Source organism: Oryza glaberrima, chromosome 1, assembly GCF_000147395.1.
Source record: "Oryza glaberrima chromosome 1, OglaRS2, whole genome shotgun sequence".
NCBI classification, from domain to species: Eukaryota; Viridiplantae; Streptophyta; class Magnoliopsida; order Poales; family Poaceae; genus Oryza; species Oryza glaberrima.
Genome location: NC_068326.1, coordinates 32,249,379 through 32,272,774, shown reverse-complemented (window position 1 = coordinate 32,272,774; position 23,396 = coordinate 32,249,379). Strand labels below are relative to the sequence as shown.

Genomic DNA, 23,396 nt, shown 5'->3' with positions numbered 1-23,396 from the left:
TTAAATTAATATAAATATCAATTTTCACTCTTTGAGTTTCATTTTTATTTTAGTATTTTTATCAATTAATCACACTTTAAATTGAGAATTAGTATTTAGCAAGTCGTAGGTGATGTTTAATTGATGATTTGATGAGCTCATCTTGCACTCTCAATTTAGTAGTACTACCTCCGTTTCATATCATAGAAGTTGTTTTGATTTTTTTTAATCAAACCATTAATGTCCAACCAAAGTTATAAAACAATATAGTAATATATTCAACACAAAGAAAACAACTATCAAAATATATATTCAATGTTAAATTCAATGTAAATAATTCGGTGCCACAAGTGTTACTATATTTTTACTATAAACTTGGTCAAACTTTTAAGAAGTTTAACTTTACAAAAATCAAAGTGACTTATAATATTAAATGGAGGGAGTACTTATTAATTAATGTAACTCTAAGATTTGAAATTAATATGAACATGTCATAAAATCTGTGGATTCTTTTTCAATCCAAGCTGTTATAATCCAACCCCACATAGGTGAATGCCCATATAATTGTGGAAATGCTATTTTTTGCCGCTTCCAATTTGTGATGGTATATATGCATGCATTAGTTAGATTATTAATAAGAAAAATACAATTATTTTTTAAATAACTATAGGTACACTGAATATGTAATGAATAGACATGTATCTTCATAATTCAAATTTGCATGTGGTATTCGTGGGCTATTCACTACTATTGGTAATATAGAGAAATCTTAACGCAGGAGAGCAGACCACCTACCCACTAATCTTCCAACAGCATTAATCTTTTTTGAGGAGAACATCACTAATCCTAACACCTAATTAAAAGATCAATAGTTCACTGTTATGACTTATGAATTAGTTATGACCTTTATAACGTTGATGACCAAAGGCAGCTATCACTTTTGTGCTGGCCCCTCCTTAAACTCGTACGTGTGCTGCTGGCCTGTTTAAATTGACCAGGAATGTCAGGTCAAATACAATAAAACAGGTTTAGGCGCACGCAAAGTGCTCGTACTAAGCCGTGCGAGCTGCAGTAACTCAAGTACCCAACACACCCCGGACCAAACCCACCAAAAAGGTTTCTGCTAGTCGGCTGCCACCGGGTGATGGAAAGATGAGGCAAAAGGTAATCGCGGATTGATGAAAGGAACGCGCACGTGAAGCGAATTGTATGAATTGACCCGATCTGCATATCGCCACCACCTTGGTTCTCTGAACTTGCGCGAAACCTTTGCTGATCAGCACGTCGGGTCGTCGGCTACGGCATTTTTTTAAGTGGAGTGATCAGCATGGCTGCGTCTTCGGAGCTTCGCGCGCAGGTAGCAGCAGCTAGCCCCCGCCCGTGTTGTGTTCCTCGACGCGTCACCGCGCTTTCGCTAGTTGGAGGTAGCCGAACTGCCGGATCACTGAGAAGGGCGTCGTCCTCCGGCCGGCAACCGCGCAGCAGGGTGTTGGGCGGGATTGGCATGTTCCATATGGCATCGCGCACCTGGAATTTGATGGAGTCAAATCGAATAGTTAACGAAAAAGTATGAATTAGCCCCCGAACTATCGTGGTCATCCGAATTACTCCCTAAACTATAAAACCGGATATTCTTCACCCCCAACTATATAAACCAGACGAATTACCCCCCTCGATCCAATCCGCGGTGGTTTTGAATTATGTGGCATACACGTGGCAGTCCAGTCAGCGTTCTATTTATTAAAAAATGTGGGACCCAGATGTCATACTCTCTCTCTTCTATCTCTTCTATCTCTCACACACACTCTCTCCTCCCGGCAACGGCGGAGGTAGCGAGTGCGGCGGCGGAGGCAGCGAGCGCGGGGAGGAGAGCAGAGGCGGCGAGGCAAGGCGAGGCGACGGCGGAGGCAGCGAACGCGGGGAGGCAAGCGGCGGGGCAGGGCGACGCAGGCGAGCGGCTGCGGCCACCCCTCTTCCTCACTTCCCCTGGGTTGCTTAGGTTGACGGCGGGCGCGGCTGGGTTGCTTCGGTTGACGGCGAGCGGCGGCGGCCGCCCCCCTTCTGGCACACCGTCTTCCGTGACCTGCTCGGCGACGGCATCTTCAACTCCGACGGCGAGACGTGGGTTGCGTAGCGGAATACGGCGGCGCTCGAGTTCACCACGGCATCGACTGCGGCGGCGGCTGCGGGCGCGGACCGGACGCTGTGCTCCGGCTATGCCATCCTCTGCTTGCTGCTCTGCCAGGAGCGGTTTAGCGGGCTGCGCACGCCGGTGTGGCTGCTGCTGCCCTGCTCGACTACCTCGTCGCCGTTGTTCGTCGAGTGTCCGGTCTGTGGACTCCACCAAAGCTCAAATGATAGAAGAAAACCATCAGATAGATTAACAGGTAGAAGCACAAAATGACGATAAACGAGATGCGACAAGCCACCGGGAAATTTACAGGGGAAAAATCGTGCTTCCCGTCTCTCCGCCAAGCCCCCACCTCGACGACGCCTCCGCCCGCCAGCGCACCCCCGCGCGCCGCCGTCCATTGTCCGTCCCCATGCCGCTGTGTGCCATTGTGCCCAAGAGTCGCCGCGACGCCTCCACTCGGCCATCGCCGCGACGCCAGCGTTCGCCGCCCGTCCCGTGCGCCGCGCTCGCAGCCGCCGCCGCAGTCCCCTCTGCTCAGCCGTAACCGCGACGCCGCCGTTTGCCGCTCGCCCTCGTGCACGCCTGCAGAGGGCAGACAGAGAGAGATTGAGAGGAAGAGGGGGAAGAGAGAGAGATTGAGAGGAAAGTGGAGAAAAGAGAGGTGGGAGAGTATGACAGGCGGGTCCCACCATTTTTTTATTAAAAAACGCTGATTGGGATGCCACGTGTACGCCACGTAGACCAAAACCACCGCGGATTAGGTCGAGGGGGGTAATTCGTCCGGTTTGCATAGTTGGGGGTGAAGAATGTCCGGTTTTATGGTTCAGGGGGTAATTTGGACGACTGCGATAGTTTCAGAGGGTAATTCGTACATTGGAATGGTACATGGAAGTTACTTCTTGCTTCTTCCATATGGCATACATCGTCCTCCGATAAGCCGTAGCTTGGATCGAGATTATGGGTTGTTCTTGGACGTTTCTTTACCCTGTTGATCCGCGCAACCTGTAGACCACGTCTCTGAAGTGAATGTAAATTTTCGACGGTGTGTCTGGTAGAGTTTTGACCGTGTTCATGCCTTTCACGGTGGTGTCGTACAAACCAATCAGTAAAGAAATTGTTAAAGGTAAGTTAGACGATAGGCACGTCAGGTATTTGGAGGGGTTGTATATAACATCCTGACCAAACTATGACTTGACCTGTGTGATTTATGAGAATTATGTACGCATGTTTAGTTTAATCTTGTTAGTTTACTAAGGCTGTGTTCAGAATCAGCCGTTCCAAACTTGCACAGTGAACATAGAAAACGGAGCGATCCATTAGCACGTGATTAATTAAGTATTAGCAGTTTGAAAAACGTGCACATGGAATACGATGAAGAGAGGTTGGGAACCCTAGGTTCCAAACACAGCCTAAGGGTTGGACCAACTTATAGGCCTCTTTCCTCCAACCGTGCCACTTTTGAATTAACCCTTTTACACGATGCGATGACGAAAGTGTAAGTGGGTGGTGTGTGTAAGTGGGCCTGCCTATCAGATGGGCTGGGCTACGCGGTTCTGGAAGGCGGGTTGTTACACACAACCCAAGGGGAGGAACATGGTTCGTGCCTCGCCGTTTGCCGTTGTCGCCACCCTAGTCCACTATATCTGTCGCCTTTCTCGTTGTTCGCCGCAGTCACCACCCTAGTCCACTGTATCCGTCACCGCTCTCGTCCTCCATGGCAGTCGTCACTGTAGTCGCCACCCTAGTCCACTGTATCCGTCACCGCCCTCATCCTCCATGGCAGTCGTCGCCTCTCGCCGTCTGTCGCAGTCACCACCCTAGTCCACTCTAACCGTCACCGTCGTGAGCAACTGCCTCATCCGCTGTAGGATCAAGGAGGCCGACTAGAGGGGGGTGAATATGCGGTTTTAAAACTTAATGGCACTTCAACAAAACTAACCTAAGTTGCTAGGCAAGGTGAGATGCAAGGTTAACTAAGCAACTAAGTTAAGTTTTGCAAACCTAAGTGATATGGGCTCAAATATGTCTCTATGAATGTAAATTGCACAAATGTAAATGCAACAAATAAATGAGACAAGAGGCAATGAATTTTTCACCGAGGTTCAGAAACTTGCCGGTTTCCTAGTCCCCGTTGAGACGAGCCCAACTCCACCGCTCAACCACGAAGCCACCGCACGCCCCCTTCATCAAGGGGTGGGCAAGGTGGGAGCCGGCCCACGGAGAGGACTACCCAAGCCTCGATCACTAGGGTAGTTCTTCCTTCACTTCGAATGTGGTGAACTCCAAACCACTCACAAACGGCGCCGGGCCTCCTCCACAATCTCCTCGGAGAGGTCACCGGGCAACACCTCCACAAGTCGTCTAGGAGGTGGCAACCTCCAAGAGTAACAAGTCTAGGATGCTTGCCGAGGATGATCAAGTGCCACACTAGCTATAACAATGAAGCAATGCACTTGGATTGGCTTAACTCACTCTCTAACACCTCACTAGATAAACTAAGTGCCCAAGGGTGTGAGAGCTTTTGCAAGGGTTCAAGATAATGCAATGGAGTGCCAAAACCTTACCCTTGTTGCTGGGGAAAGGGTATATATACCCCCAACCACCAAAACCAGCCGTTGGGGTCGAAATCCCCAACTCTGTGCTCTGCCGGTCCGACCGCCATAGAGTGGCCGGTCAGACTGGACTACTTTGTAACGGCTAGAAAACTAGCCGTTACAGGGCAATCATTGAGCCCACTCAACCTGGCCGGTCTGACCGCAGTGTAGTGGCCGGTCAGACCGTCCACAGCTCGGTCAGACCTCCTTCGGCTCAGTCTGACCGGTTGCGGCTCTGGCAGCTCTGTATCGCCACCATAAACCAGACCGGTGCTACAGACCATTGAAGCCGATCAGACCGGCCTTATCACGCCGGTCAGACCGGCTAACAGGCCCGGTCAGACCGTCCTAAGGCCCACGGTCAGACCGCAGGTTAATTTTCACCACAACCAACCGTTAGTAAAACGCGATATCTCTTGACTCGGGTCTCGGAATTTGGCGTTCTTAGACTCTATGGAAAACTTATTCAAAGGGATATCCAATCCATGAACAATCCATCCAAGAAACACAACTTTTCTCAGGGAGAAAGGGCTCACACTCCAAAGGATACTCCACCAGACATAACCACATGTGGCTACCCAAACCTATAGGATTTGCCCACATATCTCTTTGTTTAGGACCTGATAATACTCACCACACTTGGCTACACAAGCCCACCAAATGCACCTACATGCATATGAACTAATATGGCGTAAGATCATCCACATGCTCGCTTCATAAACCCCTCTTGATAGTACGGCGTCTATCTAGCAAATCCGGTCTACACCAAACACCAAGACCGGGAAAAGACTAAGAAAACATTCGTAGCTCCATTATACCTTTGCCTTGCGCCATCCAACTTGGGGTCAATGCTTGAGCCAAGATCAACACTTGTGACCATCCGGTTGAACCATGTTTATGCCGAGGTCTTTACCATCCTTTGTCAAGACTTTATTCCCATCACAAGCTTGACTTCATTCTTGCCAACATGACGATGTCCTTAGCTTGGTGACCATTAACCTATGGTGTCATTCATTAGCCTTATCGTAGTGGGACCTATTCCTTTTCACATCTCAAGGAGAACATTAGTCTCAACAAATCGGATGTAGTATAAGATATTTTAGATAACTGTGTGTCCAGATTCATAGCAAAAAGTTGCTATATTTTGGGACGAATGTAGTATAAGATATTTTAGACGGATGTGATACATCCTAGTATTAGTATTAGGATGTGTCGCGTCCACATAAAATTCTAAAATTCTAGGATGAGTAGAATATTTATATTATAGTAAGCATAAAATTTCTATATTGTACCCCTCCGTAAAAAAAAATCAATTCTAACGACGAACGGTTATTTTCTTTTTACGGAATAGGACATGTTAGCTACTACTCACTGTAGATGACATGCATATTAATCCAGCAGCCGGCTCTTGTATAGATCTAGCAGTTACTCCAGTTCTTAGTGTGACAGGTCTCCCACTTCCACGTGAAAATTGCCTGGATTTGAACACAGTAATCTTTACAGCTATCCTTAGGTTCTGACGATATCTAGTCCTCCACATCTTCGCCTGTCCTCTCACAAAAGCCACTCTCACCGTACTTTTAACTCCACTCGGGTGCTTAGCTCGTCCCTCATCTGTCGGCCGTCAACGCACTGTTTTTAACTCCAAAGTCTTACCCAGCCGCCGCACCCGAGAGCGAGATGCGATCCGATCAAAAACGAAACGGGCTGACTCATCATCACTCATCCAATTCCCATCCCGGCCGTCCATCGCGCCACATCCAACGGCCACCATGCGACGACCCTGCCCCCCTTTCCAGCCAATGCATCATAATACATTAATACTATAGTATGCATATAAGATAATCCTAATACCATCACAAATAAACTAAGCACATGATGCATAACAATCACAATAGAAATAAACGGAAAAAGGCAAAATCAGTCTAGGGGATTCCTTCCAGCTCTCAACCAACTCGTCACGCCACGCCTACCGCCTCCGAAGTTTATAAACCTCTCTCTCTTTTCGAGCTCTCCGCTGCGTGTCCACCATTTCCGTTTGGTTTTACTCCACTAATAAGCTAAGGATTTTTTCTTTTGGTTGTGGTTACTGCGCCAATGGCTGGTAATCCGGCGGCGGCGGCGCCGTCGTCGTCTGGCTCTTCGTCGGTGTTCCTGCCGCCCCCGTCGCCGTCCGACGGGGAGCTGCTCCGGTCGCTGCACCGCCTGGCGCGCGACCTGTCCGCCGTCGACACGCCCGCGCCGTTCCTGCGCGCCGCGTTCGCGTCCATCTCGAGGCGGTCCAAGCTACTGGCGGCCGCGTTCGACGACCTGCTGCTGTGCGGCGCCGCGGGGGAGCTGCCGCGGTCGGCGTCGCTGTGCCTGCGGGAGGTGCTCCTGGTGCTGCAGCGGTTCAAGGCGATCGTCGCCGATTGCTCGGCGCGTAGCCGGATGCGGCTGCTGCTGGAGTCCGACGAGATGGAGGCGGAGCTGCGGGAGCTCAACCACGACCTGGCCACGCTGCTCGACCTGTTGCCGGTCGTCGAGCTGGGGCTCGCCGACGACGTGCTCGACGTCCTCGCCCTCGCGTCGCGGCAGTGCCGGCGGTGCTCGCCGGCACCGGAGTCGGAGGAGACGCTGAAGGCGAGCGTGCTGTCGCTGATACAAGAGATCGAGCGGGAGATCGTGCCGGAGCGGGAGAGGCTGGAGGAGATCCTGGTGGAGGTCGGCATCAACGACCCGGCGAGCTGCAGCGAGGAGATCGAGAGCCTGGAGCAGGAGATCGGCGACCGTGCCTCGGAGAAATGGACGGCCTCCATGATCGCTCTCGTCGGCCTCCTCCGGTATGCCAAGTGCGTCCTGTTCAGCGCCACGCCTCGGCCTTCAGATTCCAATTCCAAGGCTGACGTCGAGGCTGAAGACGGCGAGCCCCCGGCGCCGCCGTCGGACTTCCGGTGCCCAATCTCTCTCGATCTAATGCGCGACCCCGTCGTCGTCGCGAGCGGCCAGACGTACGATCGCGAGTCGATCGACCGGTGGTTCAGCTCCGGCAAGTCAACGTGCCCCAAGACAGGGCAGGTCTTGGCCAATCTGGAGCTCGTGTCGAACAAGGCCCTCAAGAACCTCATCTCCAAGTGGTGCCGGGAGAACGGTGTCGCCATGGAAGCCTGCGAGGCGAGCAAGAGCGAGCAGGCCCAGGCGGTGGCCGCCAACAAGGCCGCGCTCGAGGCGGCGCGCATGACGGCGTCGTTCCTTGTGAAGAAGCTGTCCATCTCCTTCTCCCCAGATGCCGCCAACCGCGTCGTGCACGAGATCCGGCTGCTATCCAAGTCCGGCTCGGAGAACCGAGCGTTCGTCGGAGAGGCCGGAGCCGTGCCTCTGCTCGTGCCCCTGCTCTACTCCGAGGATGCAGGGCTCCAGCTCAACGCCGTCACGGCGCTGCTTAATCTCTCCATCCTCGAGGCCAACAAGAAGCGCATCATGCACGCCGACGGCGCCGTCGAGGCGGTCGCCCATATCATGAGCTCCGGCGCGACGTGGCGCGCCAAGGAGAACGCCGCCGCCGCCGTGCTCAGCTTGGCGTCCGTGCATTCCTACCGCCGCAGGCTCGGCAGGAACCAATCCGTCGTCGAGAAATTAGTGCATCTCGTGCGCACCGGCCCGACGAGCACAAAGAAGGACGCATTGGCCGCGCTGCTGACGCTGGCCGGCGAGAGGGAGAACGTCGGCAAGCTCGTTGACGCAGGCGTCGCCGAGGTGGCGCTGTCAGCGATTAGCAAGGAGGAGACAGCCGCGGCGGTGCTCGCCGCGCTGGCCAAGCGCGGCGGTGCGGAGGCGATCGTCAACATCGACGGCGCCGTGGCGCGTCTCGTGGCGGAAATGAGGCGCGGCACGGACTGGGCCAGGGAGAACGCCACGGCGGCGCTCGTGCTGCTCTGCCGGCGCCTGGGCGCGCCGGCGGTGACCCAGGTCATGGCCGTGCCCGGCGTGGAATGGGCGATCTGGGAGCTGATGAGCATCGGCACGGAGCGCGCCCGGCGGAAGGCCGCCTCGCTCGGCCGGATATGCCGGCGGTGGGCAGCCGCCTCCGCCGCCGACGGGGAGCGAGGCGGCGGTTGCCCCGTTGCCACCGTGGTGCCCCCTGCCATGATGGCTTCGTGAAAACCAATCACAACTTGCCTCGTAGGATAAGTTCAGAAACATAATTTTTCCCCCCTTCTTGCTGTACAGAGTCTTTTTTAGGCTGTCAAGATTCTTTGCTCCGAGAGATAATGGTGAGTGTTTGATCAACTGTGCATACGAGCTTCAGTCCAATGTAATCCCCTCCAATTCCAACTCAAATTGCGCCCTTTCTTTTCTCGAAAGATAAACGAAGATAGAAAGTATTTGTTTCACATGCACATTTCTGTACTGCCATTCGTAAGGATACCCGGATTTTTCCTTCACCTTTATGACGTCTGAACCACTACTCGTATTTGGTATGGGAAGGAAAGCAACGCCTTTGTTCCGATTTAACTTACCGAATGGACCCCCGTCCATTGGTCGTCTACTACTCCATGATCCAATGTAACAGAAGCAAGCAACTGGGACGCGCAGTTTGGCACTTTTGCTATCATAGGGGGTGGTTGATGGGTCCCGGGGCAGGAGCAGCCGCCAGCACTGGCCCCTGGGCGCCCCCCGGAGTGATTGCGACGATTGGGACCAGCGGCCAGACTCGCCCCCCGCTGGCGAAGCGAACATGATTCGCGACACGGTGGGTTGCACGCACTTGCACGGCACGGGAAGGGGACGCCGCGAGTTGCAGGCCGCTTGATTGGTGCGAGAAAGAGGCGTAGGAGGAGTAGTAGATGCCACAGCCGGTTCAACGTTCTGCCCGCGAGGGCACAGACGTGCGGCGCCGCCTTTTGGTTGGGCGGCAGGAAGGCGTCCTCGTGCCGCCGCGCGCTTGCCGACGAGCTCCCGGTTTTTTGGCGTTTGGCTGCTCGGCGCGGCGGCTTCTGGGATCACGCGGGTGTTCTTTTCTGCATGCGCCGGTGCGAGCTTGTGTCATGGTGCGCGTTGCTTTGTTGGGAAAAAAAGTATTTTGTTTTTTTATTTGCCCCCATCAGAGCGTGCCGAATTTTGATCTCCAAATCTTGATCAAGCTGGCGGTTTTGGGTAAGATACAAAAAGAGAAAAAAAAAAGATGGGTGTTCGTGCTCCTATCGTGCTCTTCGGAGGCTATCGATAGAAAAGAGAAACAGAGGATGGCGTTCCTGTTCCCTGACAGTGTCAAAATGCTGCATTCGAAGCAAGGAAGGGCTCACTATTCTTAATTGGTGCGGCGCCATTGTGACAACTGACAATGCCGCGTGCATTGCATCTGGTGATCTGGTCTTCCAGTCGAAACCAAATTGCTTCCCTGGCAATGAAGGAAGTCAGCCGATTTAAAATTGAAATGATTCTTGGGTTCCAGAACAAATCCCGTCATTTGAACTTGTCAGACAATCCAATTCATGCCACTGTTTCTCGGTGACTTGTGCATGAACAGTCAGCGAGGCAATTGGCTCCCTAATTAATTCGCTGCTGTCGGCATTAAGGTCGTGGCTGTATAGTGTATAGAGAGGTCGAATAGTCGACGAAGCGAAGATCAAGCACGCACTTGGACAAAAACAAGTTGCATCAGACGAACACAAAACTGAAAATGACCGAAGGAGAGTTGGAAATTTAGAACCACTGTTCCTAATAGCAAGTTTAATAACATAGTCAACTACTGGCTCCAAATCATCTATAGCTAATCTAATAGACTATTCATACAATAGTTTACTACAAAATGTACTACACTATATATATCCGGTCCCACTTCTCATACACACATAACGTTTCGGAGTTTGTATTGCAACTGGTTACAAATATGTAGCCCGCTTTATTCTCTCTCTTCTCTTTTTTTTCTCGATATGTGGTTATAGCTGGTTTATAGCCTGCTATTGTACCTGCTCTAATATCTACTGATATCTATCTATCCCGTCCAGTCAAACGAAGAGAAGAAAGCGGGAGAAGGAATTACGTGAAACTTGTAAGCATTTACTGGGACCATTTGGCCAGTATCACCATCAATCGTTGTAGTGATGACAACCATTCGTCGACCCGCGGTTGCGACGACTGGTCTCGAACAGTGCCGCGCTGCGGAAATCCGGTGCAGAAACCTGTCGATATTGCAGCCGCAAAGCAATTGGCAGAATGGATGGGCGGGTACGCCTGCCTGGACGGCGGACGCTTTGCGGCGTGGCAGAGGCCACCCAAAGCTGGGTGCGTCCACAGAAATGGCGAAGCTCGATTTAAACGCCGGTTGATAGCATTCCGTGGGAAAAGTGAGAAATTTCATCCAACTAGTTGTCGCCATCGATTCAATCACTTTCATCTTCCTGGATGGTTATCAACCTATCATCAGTGGTGAGATTTTCACAATTTTAGCCATTTTCCGTGAGAAATTTTATAAATACACCCCTAGCAAGTCATTTCATAAAAAGGGAACATTCCGAACACGGATTTTTGCATGCATTATTGAAACATATTGTTTATATGATTAACATGATGAATTAATAAATTAAGAAATAAACTTTATAAATAGATTAGTATAAAGGGTCAATACAGTAGAATATATATTTTTTAGAAATTGTATTATTATAAGTGTCTGGCAAATAGTCAGTAAAGAACTGGAAAAGAGAGACTGAAAAGAACAGGGACTGTATGTATGTTTATAGCATACTGCATACCATCACAGTATTTGACTTTGTGTATGATTGTAACATACAAAGGTCAATTGAGCCATCAGGAGTACAAAATATCATACAGTCAACGGGTTATTCATGCGTGTGCCATGCTATATATGTACATGGCGCCAAATGCTGCAGGTTCATGCTTGGATCTATCATTTTATATATAAAAAGAGTTTTTATCTATTTAAACAAGATTTGGAATTGGGGATTAAACACGAGACATTGGGGTTGACACCATATACCTCTTGCCACCGCAACATCAAGTGCATCTCAAAAGCTTTTATCTATGGTATGTTCCTTAAAAATGTTTTAAAAATACAGTCAATTGCAAGATGTAGTGATGGCTTATTTTGTGATGGAGGCGGAGAGATTACACACCAAAGCGACGCAAAATATTGAAAAAAAGGTATATATTGAAAAAAATCCAAATAGTTTGAGCTTGGAGCCTAAAATATGAGGTTCACTGCTTCAGTTTTGTTTACCACGATTTCGAATAAAAAATGGATGAAAATGATCAAAAACCTCTTCTATAAAAAACTGAACTCTGGATTATGAATTTTGGTGTAGCATCAACCTATTTGTCGCAGAGCACAAACATTCCAAGTAAGGGCCTATACCACATATGAAAATTACTACATTCATAATTTAATTCCGGGTGTGTTTGGCGCTACCTTTCCCAACCTCAACATTAACCGCTTTTCACACGCACGCTTCCCAAACTATTAAACGGTATATTTTTATAAAAAAATATAAAAAAATACTTTAAAATCATTTTAATTATTTTTCAACTTTTTAGCTAATACTTAATTAATAGTACGTTAATGAGCTATTTTGTTTTCAATGCGGGGAGAATGAGTTACAAAACTACACTATCGAGCATACCCTTAGAAATCCCACTGCTTTAGTAGGAATTGTTGGACAATTTTTAAAGTTTATTGTTACATTCGTTCTCAATAAATGATGTCCTAAAATATGTACGATCAAATCTTGAAATCTTATATCATTTATAAATAGAAAAAGCATTAGAATTCAATATGCCTAGCAATGCTAATAGCTAGGGGTGGGCATTCGGTCCGATAGAAAATTTTGGTTTCGGTCTTCAGTTTTTGGGTCATTGGAAAGTGCAGACCGAATTTCAACGCAAAAATTTCAGGACCAACAAATTCGGTCTCGGTCTTGGTCCTGACCGAAATTCAACAATATTTTCATATATGCAAAGAAATAATGGAAATTTTCAACACAAAATAAAAAAAAATTATAAGCACGTATGAGTAAAGGCTCTTATTAGGTTGCATGCCTAGAAGAAGTAGGAATGTAAAAATTAGAGTTTAATATTATTGAACTTAGTGGATTATAGGTTGCATTTAGATTTTTTTATTAATTCAGTTTTTGCGATCTATTCGACCAAGGAGACTAACCGAATTGACTGAAAAAATTCGGTCTTTCACTGCCTAGGACCGAATTTCTCGGCCTCGGTCTTTTCATTTCGATTTTTTTTCTACCCACCCCTAGTAATAGCTATACTCACTCATGAAAAAAGCTTTCGCATGATTATATGTTTTAATTTTTTTTTATAAATATATTGTAAAACTTAATGATAGAATATGTGTATGGATGTCAAAAACATCAAACTAAAAAACCAAGGGAGTAATAATTTAATCTGGCACTTGATCGTGCCGAGAGTACATAGGGGTTTATGATAAGATCGATCAAGCGGGTCCAGGCTTGAATGCGACTTTACCGTGACGAGCTATTACGAGTTTGTATTAGATGATTCTTATCGATCTATTACCTGGTTTTGTCATTATCCGAGAGAAGTTATCCTCAATCCATAAATTAATCATATGGATTGTTAACCCTGGATAAAGCCGAATTTCTCAAATGATGACTCTTTCAATGAAATCTGAGACACGAAAGTCACCATCTTATCTCGCAAGGGATCAACACTACGAGAATATGCGGGCTAGCTTATGTTTCTCAGTTTCTGCACTTCTGTACAGTTGCAGACGATCGACGGGTTTGTAATCTGAACATTGCTCCTGACTTGCTACTAATGAAATAGGTTTGACTTGAAACTCATGCCAGCGTGTTTGCTCAGCTTGATGAATCAGTGACCTCCTGTCTGACCCTTCTGTTTTTTAGGAGATCTCAGGCTTCCAGGTTACACATCGCATGAAGATTTTGACCTATATATATATATGAGTGTAAGAAATATATTGTACTATATTCATGGCTGTGTGTTGTTCAAACTAGCATGTCCGTCATTCAGACGCCGCCATCCGATTGACAGCAAATCGAGGAAATATGAATACGAAAGTAAACAGCTACGGATTAGTTTTTCAGTGGGCTGTGGGGACGATGGGTTAGTTAGGACTTAATGAAGTCTACATGTTGTAATCAGCCACAGGATTGTGTACTAAAAAAACATTTATACGAATACTAGCTGGTGACAATAGTATTATTTAGTGATTGATTCTCTACTGTTGCACCAATCATGATTGCGCATCGCTGACCGAATGGTTTATGTAATGGTTTCCTGGAGCTACAGCGTCCTGTTTGTTTGTGTTGGGGCGTGGCAGTGTCGCGCTCGTTGGTCCGCAGCGAAGGCAGCGACTGCAGAAGCGACGGATAGAGGTTTGCGTGGGCGAGGTGAATGTGATGGGCTAAGTTTTGTCGTTGGCAAGATGGGCTGAGAGCGAAGCTTTGTGAAGCGATACCGTGATGGGCTACTTTTTGTCGCTGACTAGAAACGTCGTGATCTGGTGGGCTTATTGTGAGCAACACAAGATCGCGTCCTGTCGGCCCATGGTTTTACTGATTTAGACATGTATTTTGGTCCGGATACTCTAAACGAGAAAAGGACCAGAGCGCTAATGTTATTGTCCATCGGCCTCTTGTTGCAGACGGGCTTAAGAAGAGTCAAAGTAGGTAGGAGTAGAGCTTAATCTCCGTTCCAATTTTGTGCACGTACAAAAAAAAGATCTCCAGAAGAGAAACACAACATGGAAACATAAATTTTGATGTTACCCTGTGCAACCCTGCAACGCGGCGCTCGACCCAGGCCCCCCGGTCGCACGCATCCGCGCCCCGTGCGCGCGGCTCTCACGCCATCGCGCCGACGATTTCGTTCCGCGAGGCAACGACGTCGGCGCGGCACACCGGGCACGTCGTCCCCCTCTGCAGCCACAGGCCGATGCACTCCGCGTGGTAGACGTGCCCACAAGGCCGCAGCCGCCGGCACGGCTGTCCCCCGCCGTCCGCGACCGCGACCGCGAGCCTCCCCTTGCAGATCGCGCAGAGCGCCACGTCGTCGCCCCTCGCCTCCGTGGCGGCGGCGACGTCGATGATGACGACCTCCTCCTTGTTCAGCAACCCTTGGCGCTCCCCGTTGGGATCGCCGGTGGCGACCTCGAACCGCCGGCCGATTAAGCATCGCACGGTCCAGGAGATGGCACAGATCGCGGCGATGAGCGCGACGACGGCGAGGAATATCTCGAGGCCTGACAGATCAACCATCGGCGAGAGTTCGTTTTCGTAGCTAGGTACGTGTTGCTGGCTCGATCGTCTTGGCGAGTGGTGGAACCCTGCACGCACGCGTACGTATTAACGTATACCAGTACGTGCTCCGGCTCCAGGTACGTTTGTTACTCCTACTAGTTTCCTATACTGATTTGTGTTTTGAAAAGGTTTGTTTTTTTCTCAGATATTACTGCGGAGAGAATTAAACAGTTTGTATCAGAGGAGAAAATCGTTGTGGCTGATCTCCACGTCTTTGTTACTCCCACAAAAATAAGAACAAATTATGGCTCGCATGGATGCTAGTAGTATTTCTGCTTGCTTTTTGCTCATGGAAATTATTAAAGGACTAGGCAACTGGGTATTTAAGGAGTGGCAACTGACAAGTATGGGCTAACTCAAAGGCGCAGACATAATCAATTGGAAGAGTGCTTAACCACGAGCATCAGTTAGTTTTACACTGAGGCATTGGGGACATGGCATTACTTTATCTCCAATCGTGTGGTGTTCATCAGAAAGAAACTTTGGTTAAAGCTTTGCTCCTAGGGGGTTGTTTATTGTGCAAACACACAAGTAGGCTATTTGATGGTGCAAAATATTGTAAGTGTATGTGGATGGGCAGAGCAAATTAATCCCTCCGAGAAATCTCAGTTATCATTCAAGATTGACCCTGAGGACCACTAGATAGCAGTAGAAACATAAAATCTGAACAACACTGAGAGCCATTCAGCACTGTACTACCTCTCCCAAATTCAACTTCCACCAACCCAAAAAATTCTTCTTTACTGCATCGTGACACGGCATGCAACACCGTCAGAAAAAACGAAAAACGTGGCGATACCCTCTGAATATTCCCGCTTTCTATCCCCATGGTAAAGATCTGGAATAGAAGGCCAGAAGTCAGATCTGCAGTTACAGTCTTTACAGAGCCTAAAATTAACTAAAATTAAATGGCATAGCCGCATGGGCAGTTACAGTCTTTGCATTGAGTCAGAGATAAATGAGAGATTAGGGTTTACCTAGCCCCGCTTCCTATGGTCGGCCAAGTCCTTAGCATCTGGGGATTACAAAAGAAAACTGCCCCGAGTGAGTGGCTCCCACTCGCCTTCCTCGATCCCCCCTTTTTTGTTGTTCGAATCCATTGGAGCCCACGAGGTCTTTGCCTCCCATTCTCCCAAAACCCTCCTCCCCTACTTCACTGCTCCCACTGAGCAGCCCCCCCCCCCCCCCCCCCCCCCCCCATCACTTGGATTCTCGAAGATTCAGAGCAGGGACCTCACCTTCGCTGCAGCTTTTTTCTTTCAGGCTTTTGGCTTCTTGGATCCGTGCAGGCGCGCGAGAATTCAATGGCGGTTATTGGAGTTTCTTGGGGTGGTCACTGAAGGTACACTGGTTAGTGATTACTGAGTACTCATGACTGCGAGAATATACGGTGAAGTTGTTTGTTTGTTTGTTTGTTTGCAATTTTTGATGTTTTTCTTCTTCTTGGGAATCGGCTAAAACCCAAAACCTTCAGAAGAAAGGCAGAGACTTTATCGTGTTCTTGGCTTTGATCCGGTTGGAATCAATCTCTTCGAAGACCCGCAAACTCTCGCCTTGGAATCCGCGCATGTTTTACTTCCTGTCTCAACCATCTTGAATCGTTCTTGGAGCCTGATGCTGCTCTGCCTCGCCTTTGCAGTAGACCAGTAGTACGCAGTCTTGCGATGGAGTCGGCGACGGAGAAGGTGAGGAGGACGCCCTCCTCCTGCCTGCTGCTGCGCATCTCCGACATCTGCAAGGTGCGCTCCGTCGGCGTCGCGCCGACCGTCCGCGAAAAGCCCAAGGCCGACGGCAGCGCCACTGGAGAGAGCAGCGAAGACGGCGGCGCGCACCTGAAAGTCCACCCGCATCATGTGTCCGACCATGAGAGCGTCTCTGAATGCTCCTCTGCTGGCTGCGAGGAAGCGTTTGTTGAGAGGCTTCTCGACGCGATTTCTGGCCTCAAATTGAGTTACGTGAACCTTCAGCAAGCTCTTGTGCCATATGATCCTGAAGAGATTACGATCGCTGATGAGCGATTCACATCGGAGCTTCAAGAGACTGCCGGGTTGAAGGATCTGTATGTCAACATGAACAAATGGAGAAATCCAATGTACCAGTGCTATGTGGGCTCTAGAATTCAGGAGCAACAAAAGTTGGCCGTGGAGTTGCAAGCTGGCATGTGCAAGAGAGACTCTGAGATTGTGTGTTTGCGAGCGGAGTTGGATGAACTGGAAAGGAAGAACATGGAACTGGAGGAGAAGATCGGTCAAAGTGCGTTACAGAAAGAAGGAAGTTTTGCAATTGGGATGGGAGTATCAACGGATATGTTTATGGAATTATTCGAGCTTTCGACAAAGTCTATCCATGATTTTGCAAAACTCGTCGTCCGTTGGATGAAACTTTCTCGGTGGAATCTTGGCAACTTAACATCCCCAATAGACAATTCTGTTGTCTATGATAAAAGGTCTCACAAGAATTACGCCGTTGAGGCCTACTTTGCTTGTATGATGCTGATGGGGCACAAAGAGGAGTACCTTTCGCTGGATGTCTTCGATTATGTAATGAGTTTCAGTGATCCTTTTGATGCTCTTATGAAGGCCCCAGACTCTTGTTTTGGGAGATTCTGTCGAGAAAAGTATCTGGCCATTTTGCCTCCTAGTATGGAGGATTCATTCTTCGGAAATTTGGATCATAGATCATTTGTTGAGAATGGCGGCCATCCAAGAACACCATTTTATCAGGCATTTGTGACAATGTCAAGATATGTATGGGCGTCCCTAACCGTAGCACGTTCTCTGAATCCAAGAGCAGAGATGTTCTATGTCAAGGGTGGTACTGAATTTAGGAGTAAACACATGGAATGTGTTCCATCCAAGATAACCAAAGAAGGAGACAAGGTCAGTGTTGGGTTTACAGTAATGCCGGGGTTTAAGATTGGATGCACTGTCATCAGATGCAGGGTGTATCTGTCCATGGTCAACGAAAGAAACTTCTGAACACGTCATATAGCTACAGAATTAGGTAAGCAGCATCAGATAACCAGTTAGCTCTATATAGCATTTCTTTTGACTTGAGTTTCTGTTGAGCTCCTCTTATATTAGACCAGGGGCATAAGCTAATAGATAGATTAGTGTATTAACTTGCTCTGTAATACTTGATGTAATATTTAACATTTTCAGTCGTTCAGGTCTGTTAAGTCATTGCTTTGTTCGTGAGTAAATGGATCAATTGAAGAAGGAAAATGTGTGACATGCTCCCTGTATACCATTTTATATGGCAAAACTGAACACATAATATTGTTCAAATTCTTGGGGCTACAACACCATCTATGTATCTAAGCATGAGTAAAAATATGTCTTTGATTGTACAATTGAAGTTCATCTGGCGAACAATTTGGCGAAGATGTTAGTCGGTTTTGGGTTCTCCAAGCATGCGACATGTGCATATCTTCCTAGCTTGTCGACCTGCCTGGGTTCCCCTCTAGTGTCCTTCTTGCAAACTTTGCAGGTCTTATCCACCCAACCTTCCTCTACGTATTCCCCGTCAACTGCAAGCAGAATTCAGAAACAGTTAGGACTGTGCGATACTCCTACTAGTATAATCTTTTTGGATCAGAAGTAATTTTAGGATTCTGCAAGTAAAGCATATATGAGGTAGTACCATCCACATATGACTTGAAGAAATCCTTGTAGGTGCCACCGATCTTCCTCCGAAGTGCTCCATACTTCATTGCAAATCAAATTAACTTGTCAGACCATAGAAAATCCATGCCGTGTATAGTCAGTACTAAGTTACTACTAAACTAAATAACACCATTGATCGACAATTTTTTGTGCGGATCAGTAGTTCAATGGATACCTGCTCCTTTGTCATCCTTCCTCCATCCTTGGTGGCCTCTCTGGCTTCATACAGAAGCTCCGCGTCCTTCTCCGACCGGACCTGCGAGAAGTCCAGCGCCTCGGTGATGCTCCCGAACAATGACTGCTTGCTGTCCTTCTCCTCATCTTCCTTTGCATAGACCTTCACTGATCTGGTGGAGGCAGTGCTTGGCCTGAAGGAGGACGGCATGGTTTGGTGGTGGTGGTGGTGGTGGTGCCCAAACGAGGCGCTCTGCGAGTGGGACAGCGTGATTGCCCTCATGGCCATGGCTGCAGTCTGCAGATCGGTGATTGATTCTCCACAGGTAGAAACTGAACTGGTGACTGATCAAACCATTATTATATATATGTAGGAGGCGTTTGGTGTGCGCATGCATGGGAGTCTTGTGGCGGCTGCAAGGCTACGTGGTGCAAGGCGAGCCTGCTGAAACGAGAGGACTGCGACGCCGGGGTGTGTTTCAGGCGCGAGAGGACGGCGTTGAGCGTTGCGTCGCGCGCTTGCACGCTTGTGTCTGGTCAGGAGCGATTTGGGCAACGTGGCTGGTTGCCTGCTGGCTGGTTCAGATGATGTGTACAGGAGGTGATATTTGTGGATGAATGTTCTCCTCGTGAGAGTTGGAAATACTAGTCAGAAATTTTTGGTTGGGCCCAGCCTCTCAGATTTGCATAATCCTCCGAATTTTTATAGGGATTTTTATATGGGCTATTGGGCTATCTAGCTGCCCAAGTACTACTTGATTCTGATAGGAACTCAATTGTCCGGTACAAGAAACTGAATTACAGGTTGAGCTTTGCCCACGGCTCACACTCGGCCCATCGTCCAAGCCGTGTGCAAAATACAGTAATTAGACGTGGTTCTTTATTACTAGTACTCTATCGTTCAACAACATGATTTCCGCTAAGTACAACACATAGAGCCCCGAGCAGACCAGGATTTTACTCTGACTGGAGTGAATTAAGCTCTAGGGATCAAAGCCTATCATCAATAGCACAATGCTTAGAATCTGGGTGTTATTAGCGACCAAGTCGGAACTAAGTAATGATATGCTCATTAAGGTGGTCTGTTTCATTAGATTATGAAAACCTACTATGTTAGGTCGCTGACACTATTCCACGTTGTAGCTGAACGTATGGCGACTATGCAAGTAGAGGTAGTAGCATGAACAATGCTGGAGTATTGTCGGTTGACTTTGATGTTCAGATTGAGCCATCGAAGTTGGAGTACTCCGTATTTTAGAACATTGATTATTTGAAGCTTTGGAAGTGTGGAAATAAATTGGGCCGACCGCTGAACGTGCTCTCACATTGCCATTATAAATACAAAGCCTTCGAAAAACAAACATAAAAAAAAAAGCCGAGCAAAATGGATGGATCGATCCACAACAATGCAACAACCATGTGGACCTCAGGTGCCGCAATCTCCATGATGGCCTGGTAGCAACGTTGCCTCCCCATCACCATGGATGCAGCTTTATTTCCCCATCAGATTGCGGTATCGACGCGGAGATAATCATCATCATGGTGCCATGACATGTAGGGGGGACTCCTGTTTTTTCAAACCAAAGTCCCAAGATGCAACAATGTCCAATCCTTTTCTATCGTCGTCAGGGCATAGGTGCATTTGTGCAAAAATGGAGTACGCACCAGTGAGAGCCGAGCCGGCCAGTAGGTCGAGATTCTTTCCAAGGACCTCGCTTAATGAACCTACTACGGCAACTGCAAATCTTGTTGGATTAATGCAATGGCTGGCAGCCTGAGACCAAACTGATCGACCGGTTGAAGAAGACCCTAGTCTATGTACAATGGGCCAGTTAGGATCATGAGCTGGATTCCAATTAAGACGGGTATAAGATGAAAAAAAATTAACAGGGGCTTAGAGGTTAGAGCCAGAGGCTTTCGCTGCGGCGTCCTTGTCATTGAATAGCTAGTTCTACGGCCTCGGCGAGGCGAGAGGCGATACCCTACCCTGCGCTTGCTTTGATGTGCTTCACACGTGTGTTGTCACGTCAGGTCAAACTCTCCAACAGTTGTTATCCTCACCCTAGCGATTGGCAGAAACGAGTACTTATGGTTTTATGAGAGGGGCTACCTCTCTCCCAAACACCCCTATAGCAGCACACTTACTAGCTATGTACGGAGTACATACGTACATCTTGGATACTATACACGGGTAGCACGTCTGGTTCATCAAGTCAAGATTCAGAGTTGAGAGCAGCATAAAAGGAGCCATAGGTTCATATCCTGCCGTATTCAAGAGAGGTCGATATGGAGTTACGTTGTCGGGGCGAGATATGTTAAAGATTCGGCTTAATTTGTGCGTGTACGCTACCAACCAATTAGGCAACACTGAACATATTTATTCGTTTCTTGCATGACCAGTGACCATGCAGTATAGGACTGTATGAAAAAATCGAGTTGAGCTGAATTGAAGACACCACACCACCAGCCGTCCCCCGTTCCGTCACACCAAAGGATACCCGTATCTTTGTTGCGTATTGATCATCGCCATCAGGTATTCGATCATTATCAGCAGATGGGCACGGGACCGATCGATTTAAGGGGAGACGGCCGAAATACGCTAATAATACATGCCCCCGAGTCGTGTACGAGTACGACCCTTCGCTACCATTGCTCTGCGTATAGCACATGTCCATGTGCGTATACTCCCAACGCAGGTACTGTGTGTCGCCAGCTGCTCTCGCAGCCGGCGTATCTTACGTACTTTGACAGGGCTCCCTGAGGAATTTGATGACTAGGATGCTCTAATCTCGTGACAAAACACAAGATTAGCCTCATGATGATCCGCGAAAAGCACCGGTGGGAATCTGAACCCGATCGATGGAGAACAAACAGCGACGAGGCAACGACGTAGAGAACGTACCTACGCTCGTCGATCGATCGGCAGCGCATGCAGGATGAGTAACATCCGCGACAGGGATCAATCTTAATTGAGAGCATCAATTAAGATTCTATTAGCACGTTTTTTAAACTAATAAATGTTATGTTTTCTGTGAAAACTTTCTATATAGAAATTGCTTTCACTTCAAGGATTTCTATTTGTTGCAATGGATTATAAAATTGTTGCAATATCTAACACCATTACTACGTGAGAAAAATATACATTTATTAAGTTTGTAATAATTAAAAATTAATTAATTTTATGCTAATAGTTTTCTCGTTTTACGTACATCAACTTAATCTTTATCTGCTTCAGGGGAGGCTTTTTCCAGTCAAGTACTGAGGGATGCTCTCAATTTTGGAGAGGTTTGCATGAGGTAAAACACTGGTTGAATTTGGGCAGCTGTTATGATTTAGGGGATGGCAGTGCTACTAGATTCTGGGATGACGTCTGGCTAGGAGACACACCTCTGAAAATCAAATTTCCCTACATTTACAGTATAGTGGCTGATCCTGGGAAAACAATGAGTCAATTATGGCTGGAGGATTGATCTTAGAAGATCGCTTGGTGCCGAGGAGCTAGTTGAATGGGAACAACTACTTGCAGATCTTGCAAATGTTCACTTATCTACGGATAGGGACAGGATGAGATGGAAATTAACAAAATCAGGACAGTTTACTACGAAATCTCTCTATAGAGAAATGACCTTTGGGGGGATTAGAGACATAAAGATGCAAGAACTTTGGAAGACACCCATGCCTCTGAAAATTAAGATCTTTGTTTGGCTGATGCTTAAGGGGAGAATTCAAGCTGCTCATCGGCTTAAAAAGATGAAGTGGAATGGAGATCCCCTCTGCAAGTTCTGTGGTGCTGAAGAGGATGTGGATCACCTAATGTTTAAATGTGCACCAGCTAGGTTTTTATGGTGTTGTTTTAGAGATGTGTTTCATTGGGATCACGTCCCTTCTTCCAGGAGGGAGTTTATGAATATCTTGATGACTATGGGGGGTGATAGGGCAATAATCTTTTTACACGTAATTTCTGCAGGGATTTGGGCGATTTGGCTTGTGAGAAATGACTGGGTTTTCAATAACAAGCTGCTTTCTAATATATGTCATCTCCCTCACAAAGCTGTTTCGTTTTTGATCCAGTGGAGAGGGCTGCTGCCGGAGAAGCTGAAGGTCGAAGTGGATGGTCTGAAGGACTCATTGCTTGCCAGTATTCGGGCGTCAGGACCAAACTAGTGCGTTAATTTTTGCTGTGTGGTTCTTTGTGAGTTCCTTCCTGGCTTGTTAGTGCTGTGCCAGCAGCACCTTAATAGAAGTGAAGTTGAGTTTTCAGCACATCATTTCAAGCTGGCTTCCCCAGCGTTTACCCTTGTATCTGCACTCTTATGCTTGATAGTAAGCTGGGCCTTTCGGCCTTTTCTCTAAAAAATCTTTATCTGCTTCAGTTTCAAACAAGATCAACGTATCATCATTCCATCCACGATACAGACACAACTTGTGAAGGGTTAGCCCTTTCGTAGTTTTTTTTTTCTTTGAGCTGAGCCCATCCATTGTTGGCTAACTGCAACTAGCACGGAAATGCCTCCAAGTCAAAGGAAGCCAGCCAGCTGATACGCACTCCATTTGC

The 23,396-nt window shown here is 47.8% G+C and overlaps 4 protein-coding genes and 1 long non-coding RNA gene across 7 annotated transcripts; 3 read left to right on the top strand and 2 right to left on the bottom strand.

Annotated features, from left to right (window-relative positions):
• Nucleotides 1–1,687: 1,687 nt before the first annotated feature.
• Nucleotides 1,688–2,718, bottom strand: LOC127760639 (uncharacterized). Its single transcript, XM_052284928.1, has 2 exons — nucleotides 2,421–2,718; nucleotides 1,688–2,310 (listed from the first exon to the last, which is right to left on the bottom strand). Exons 1-2 carry the CDS (start codon nucleotides 2,575–2,577, stop codon nucleotides 1,775–1,777), a joined length of 693 nt encoding a protein of 230 aa, XP_052140888.1. The 5' UTR covers nucleotides 2,578–2,718; the 3' UTR covers nucleotides 1,688–1,774.
• A 3,886-nt stretch (nucleotides 2,719–6,604) lies between these two features.
• On the top strand, nucleotides 6,605–9,086 carry LOC127760689 (U-box domain-containing protein 16-like). The gene has a single exon (XM_052284987.1). It carries the CDS (start codon nucleotides 6,805–6,807, stop codon nucleotides 8,845–8,847), a length of 2,043 nt encoding a protein of 680 aa, XP_052140947.1. The 5' UTR covers nucleotides 6,605–6,804; the 3' UTR covers nucleotides 8,848–9,086.
• Nucleotides 9,087–14,420: 5,334 nt separating this feature from the next.
• Nucleotides 14,421–15,950, top strand: LOC127761781 (uncharacterized). The gene is made up of 2 exons (XR_008015291.1): nucleotides 14,421–14,986; nucleotides 15,148–15,950. It is a non-coding gene; the product is annotated as an uncharacterized LOC127761781 (long non-coding RNA).
• A 261-nt stretch (nucleotides 15,951–16,211) lies between these two features.
• On the top strand, nucleotides 16,212–19,513 carry LOC127761749 (protein GRAVITROPIC IN THE LIGHT 1-like). Of its 3 annotated transcripts, XM_052286087.1 has the most exons (3): nucleotides 16,212–16,352; nucleotides 16,642–18,005; nucleotides 19,216–19,513. In XM_052286087.1, exon 2 carries the CDS (start codon nucleotides 16,667–16,669, stop codon nucleotides 17,978–17,980), a length of 1,314 nt encoding a protein of 437 aa, XP_052142047.1. In that variant the 5' UTR covers nucleotides 16,212–16,352; nucleotides 16,642–16,666; the 3' UTR covers nucleotides 17,981–18,005; nucleotides 19,216–19,513. The 3 variants fall into 3 exon arrangements, with proteins under 3 accessions (XP_052142047.1, XP_052142054.1, XP_052142040.1); XM_052286094.1 differs by lacking the exon at nucleotides 19,216–19,513 and having other exon boundaries at nucleotides 16,212–16,344; nucleotides 16,642–18,147; XM_052286080.1 differs by lacking the exon at nucleotides 19,216–19,513 and having other exon boundaries at nucleotides 16,642–18,145.
• LOC127761772 (uncharacterized) lies at nucleotides 18,213–19,185 on the bottom strand. Its single transcript, XM_052286102.1, has 3 exons — nucleotides 18,843–19,185; nucleotides 18,645–18,708; nucleotides 18,213–18,531 (listed from the first exon to the last, which is right to left on the bottom strand). Exons 1-3 carry the CDS (start codon nucleotides 19,128–19,130, stop codon nucleotides 18,362–18,364), a joined length of 522 nt encoding a protein of 173 aa, XP_052142062.1. The 5' UTR covers nucleotides 19,131–19,185; the 3' UTR covers nucleotides 18,213–18,361.
• Nucleotides 19,514–23,396: the final 3,883 nt, after the last annotated feature.

What these genes read in the sequence shown, in the direction of transcription:
- LOC127760639 (XM_052284928.1), bottom strand. Translation starts at nt 2,577, where the DNA reads ATGGCCGAGTGGAGGCGTCGCGGCGACTCTTGGGCACAATGGCACACA. An exon ending in GGAAGCACGATTTTTCCCCT is followed by an intron (nt 2,311 to 2,420) that starts GTAAATTTCCCG and finishes TGGAGTCCACAG; the next exon opens with ACCGGACACTCGACGAACAA.
- LOC127760689 (XM_052284987.1), top strand. Translation starts at nt 6,805, where the DNA reads ATGGCTGGTAATCCGGCGGCGGCGGCGCCGTCGTCGTCTGGCTCTTCG.
- LOC127761749 (XM_052286087.1), top strand. Translation starts at nt 16,667, where the DNA reads ATGGAGTCGGCGACGGAGAAGGTGAGGAGGACGCCCTCCTCCTGCCTG.
- LOC127761772 (XM_052286102.1), bottom strand. Translation starts at nt 19,130, where the DNA reads ATGGCCATGAGGGCAATCACGCTGTCCCACTCGCAGAGCGCCTCGTTT. An exon ending in GAAGGATGACAAAGGAGCAG is followed by an intron (nt 18,709 to 18,842) that starts GTATCCATTGAA and finishes TTTGCAATGAAG; the next exon opens with TATGGAGCACTTCGGAGGAA. An exon ending in CTTCAAGTCATATGTGGATG is followed by an intron (nt 18,532 to 18,644) that starts GTACTACCTCAT and finishes TTCTGCTTGCAG; the next exon opens with TTGACGGGGAATACGTAGAG.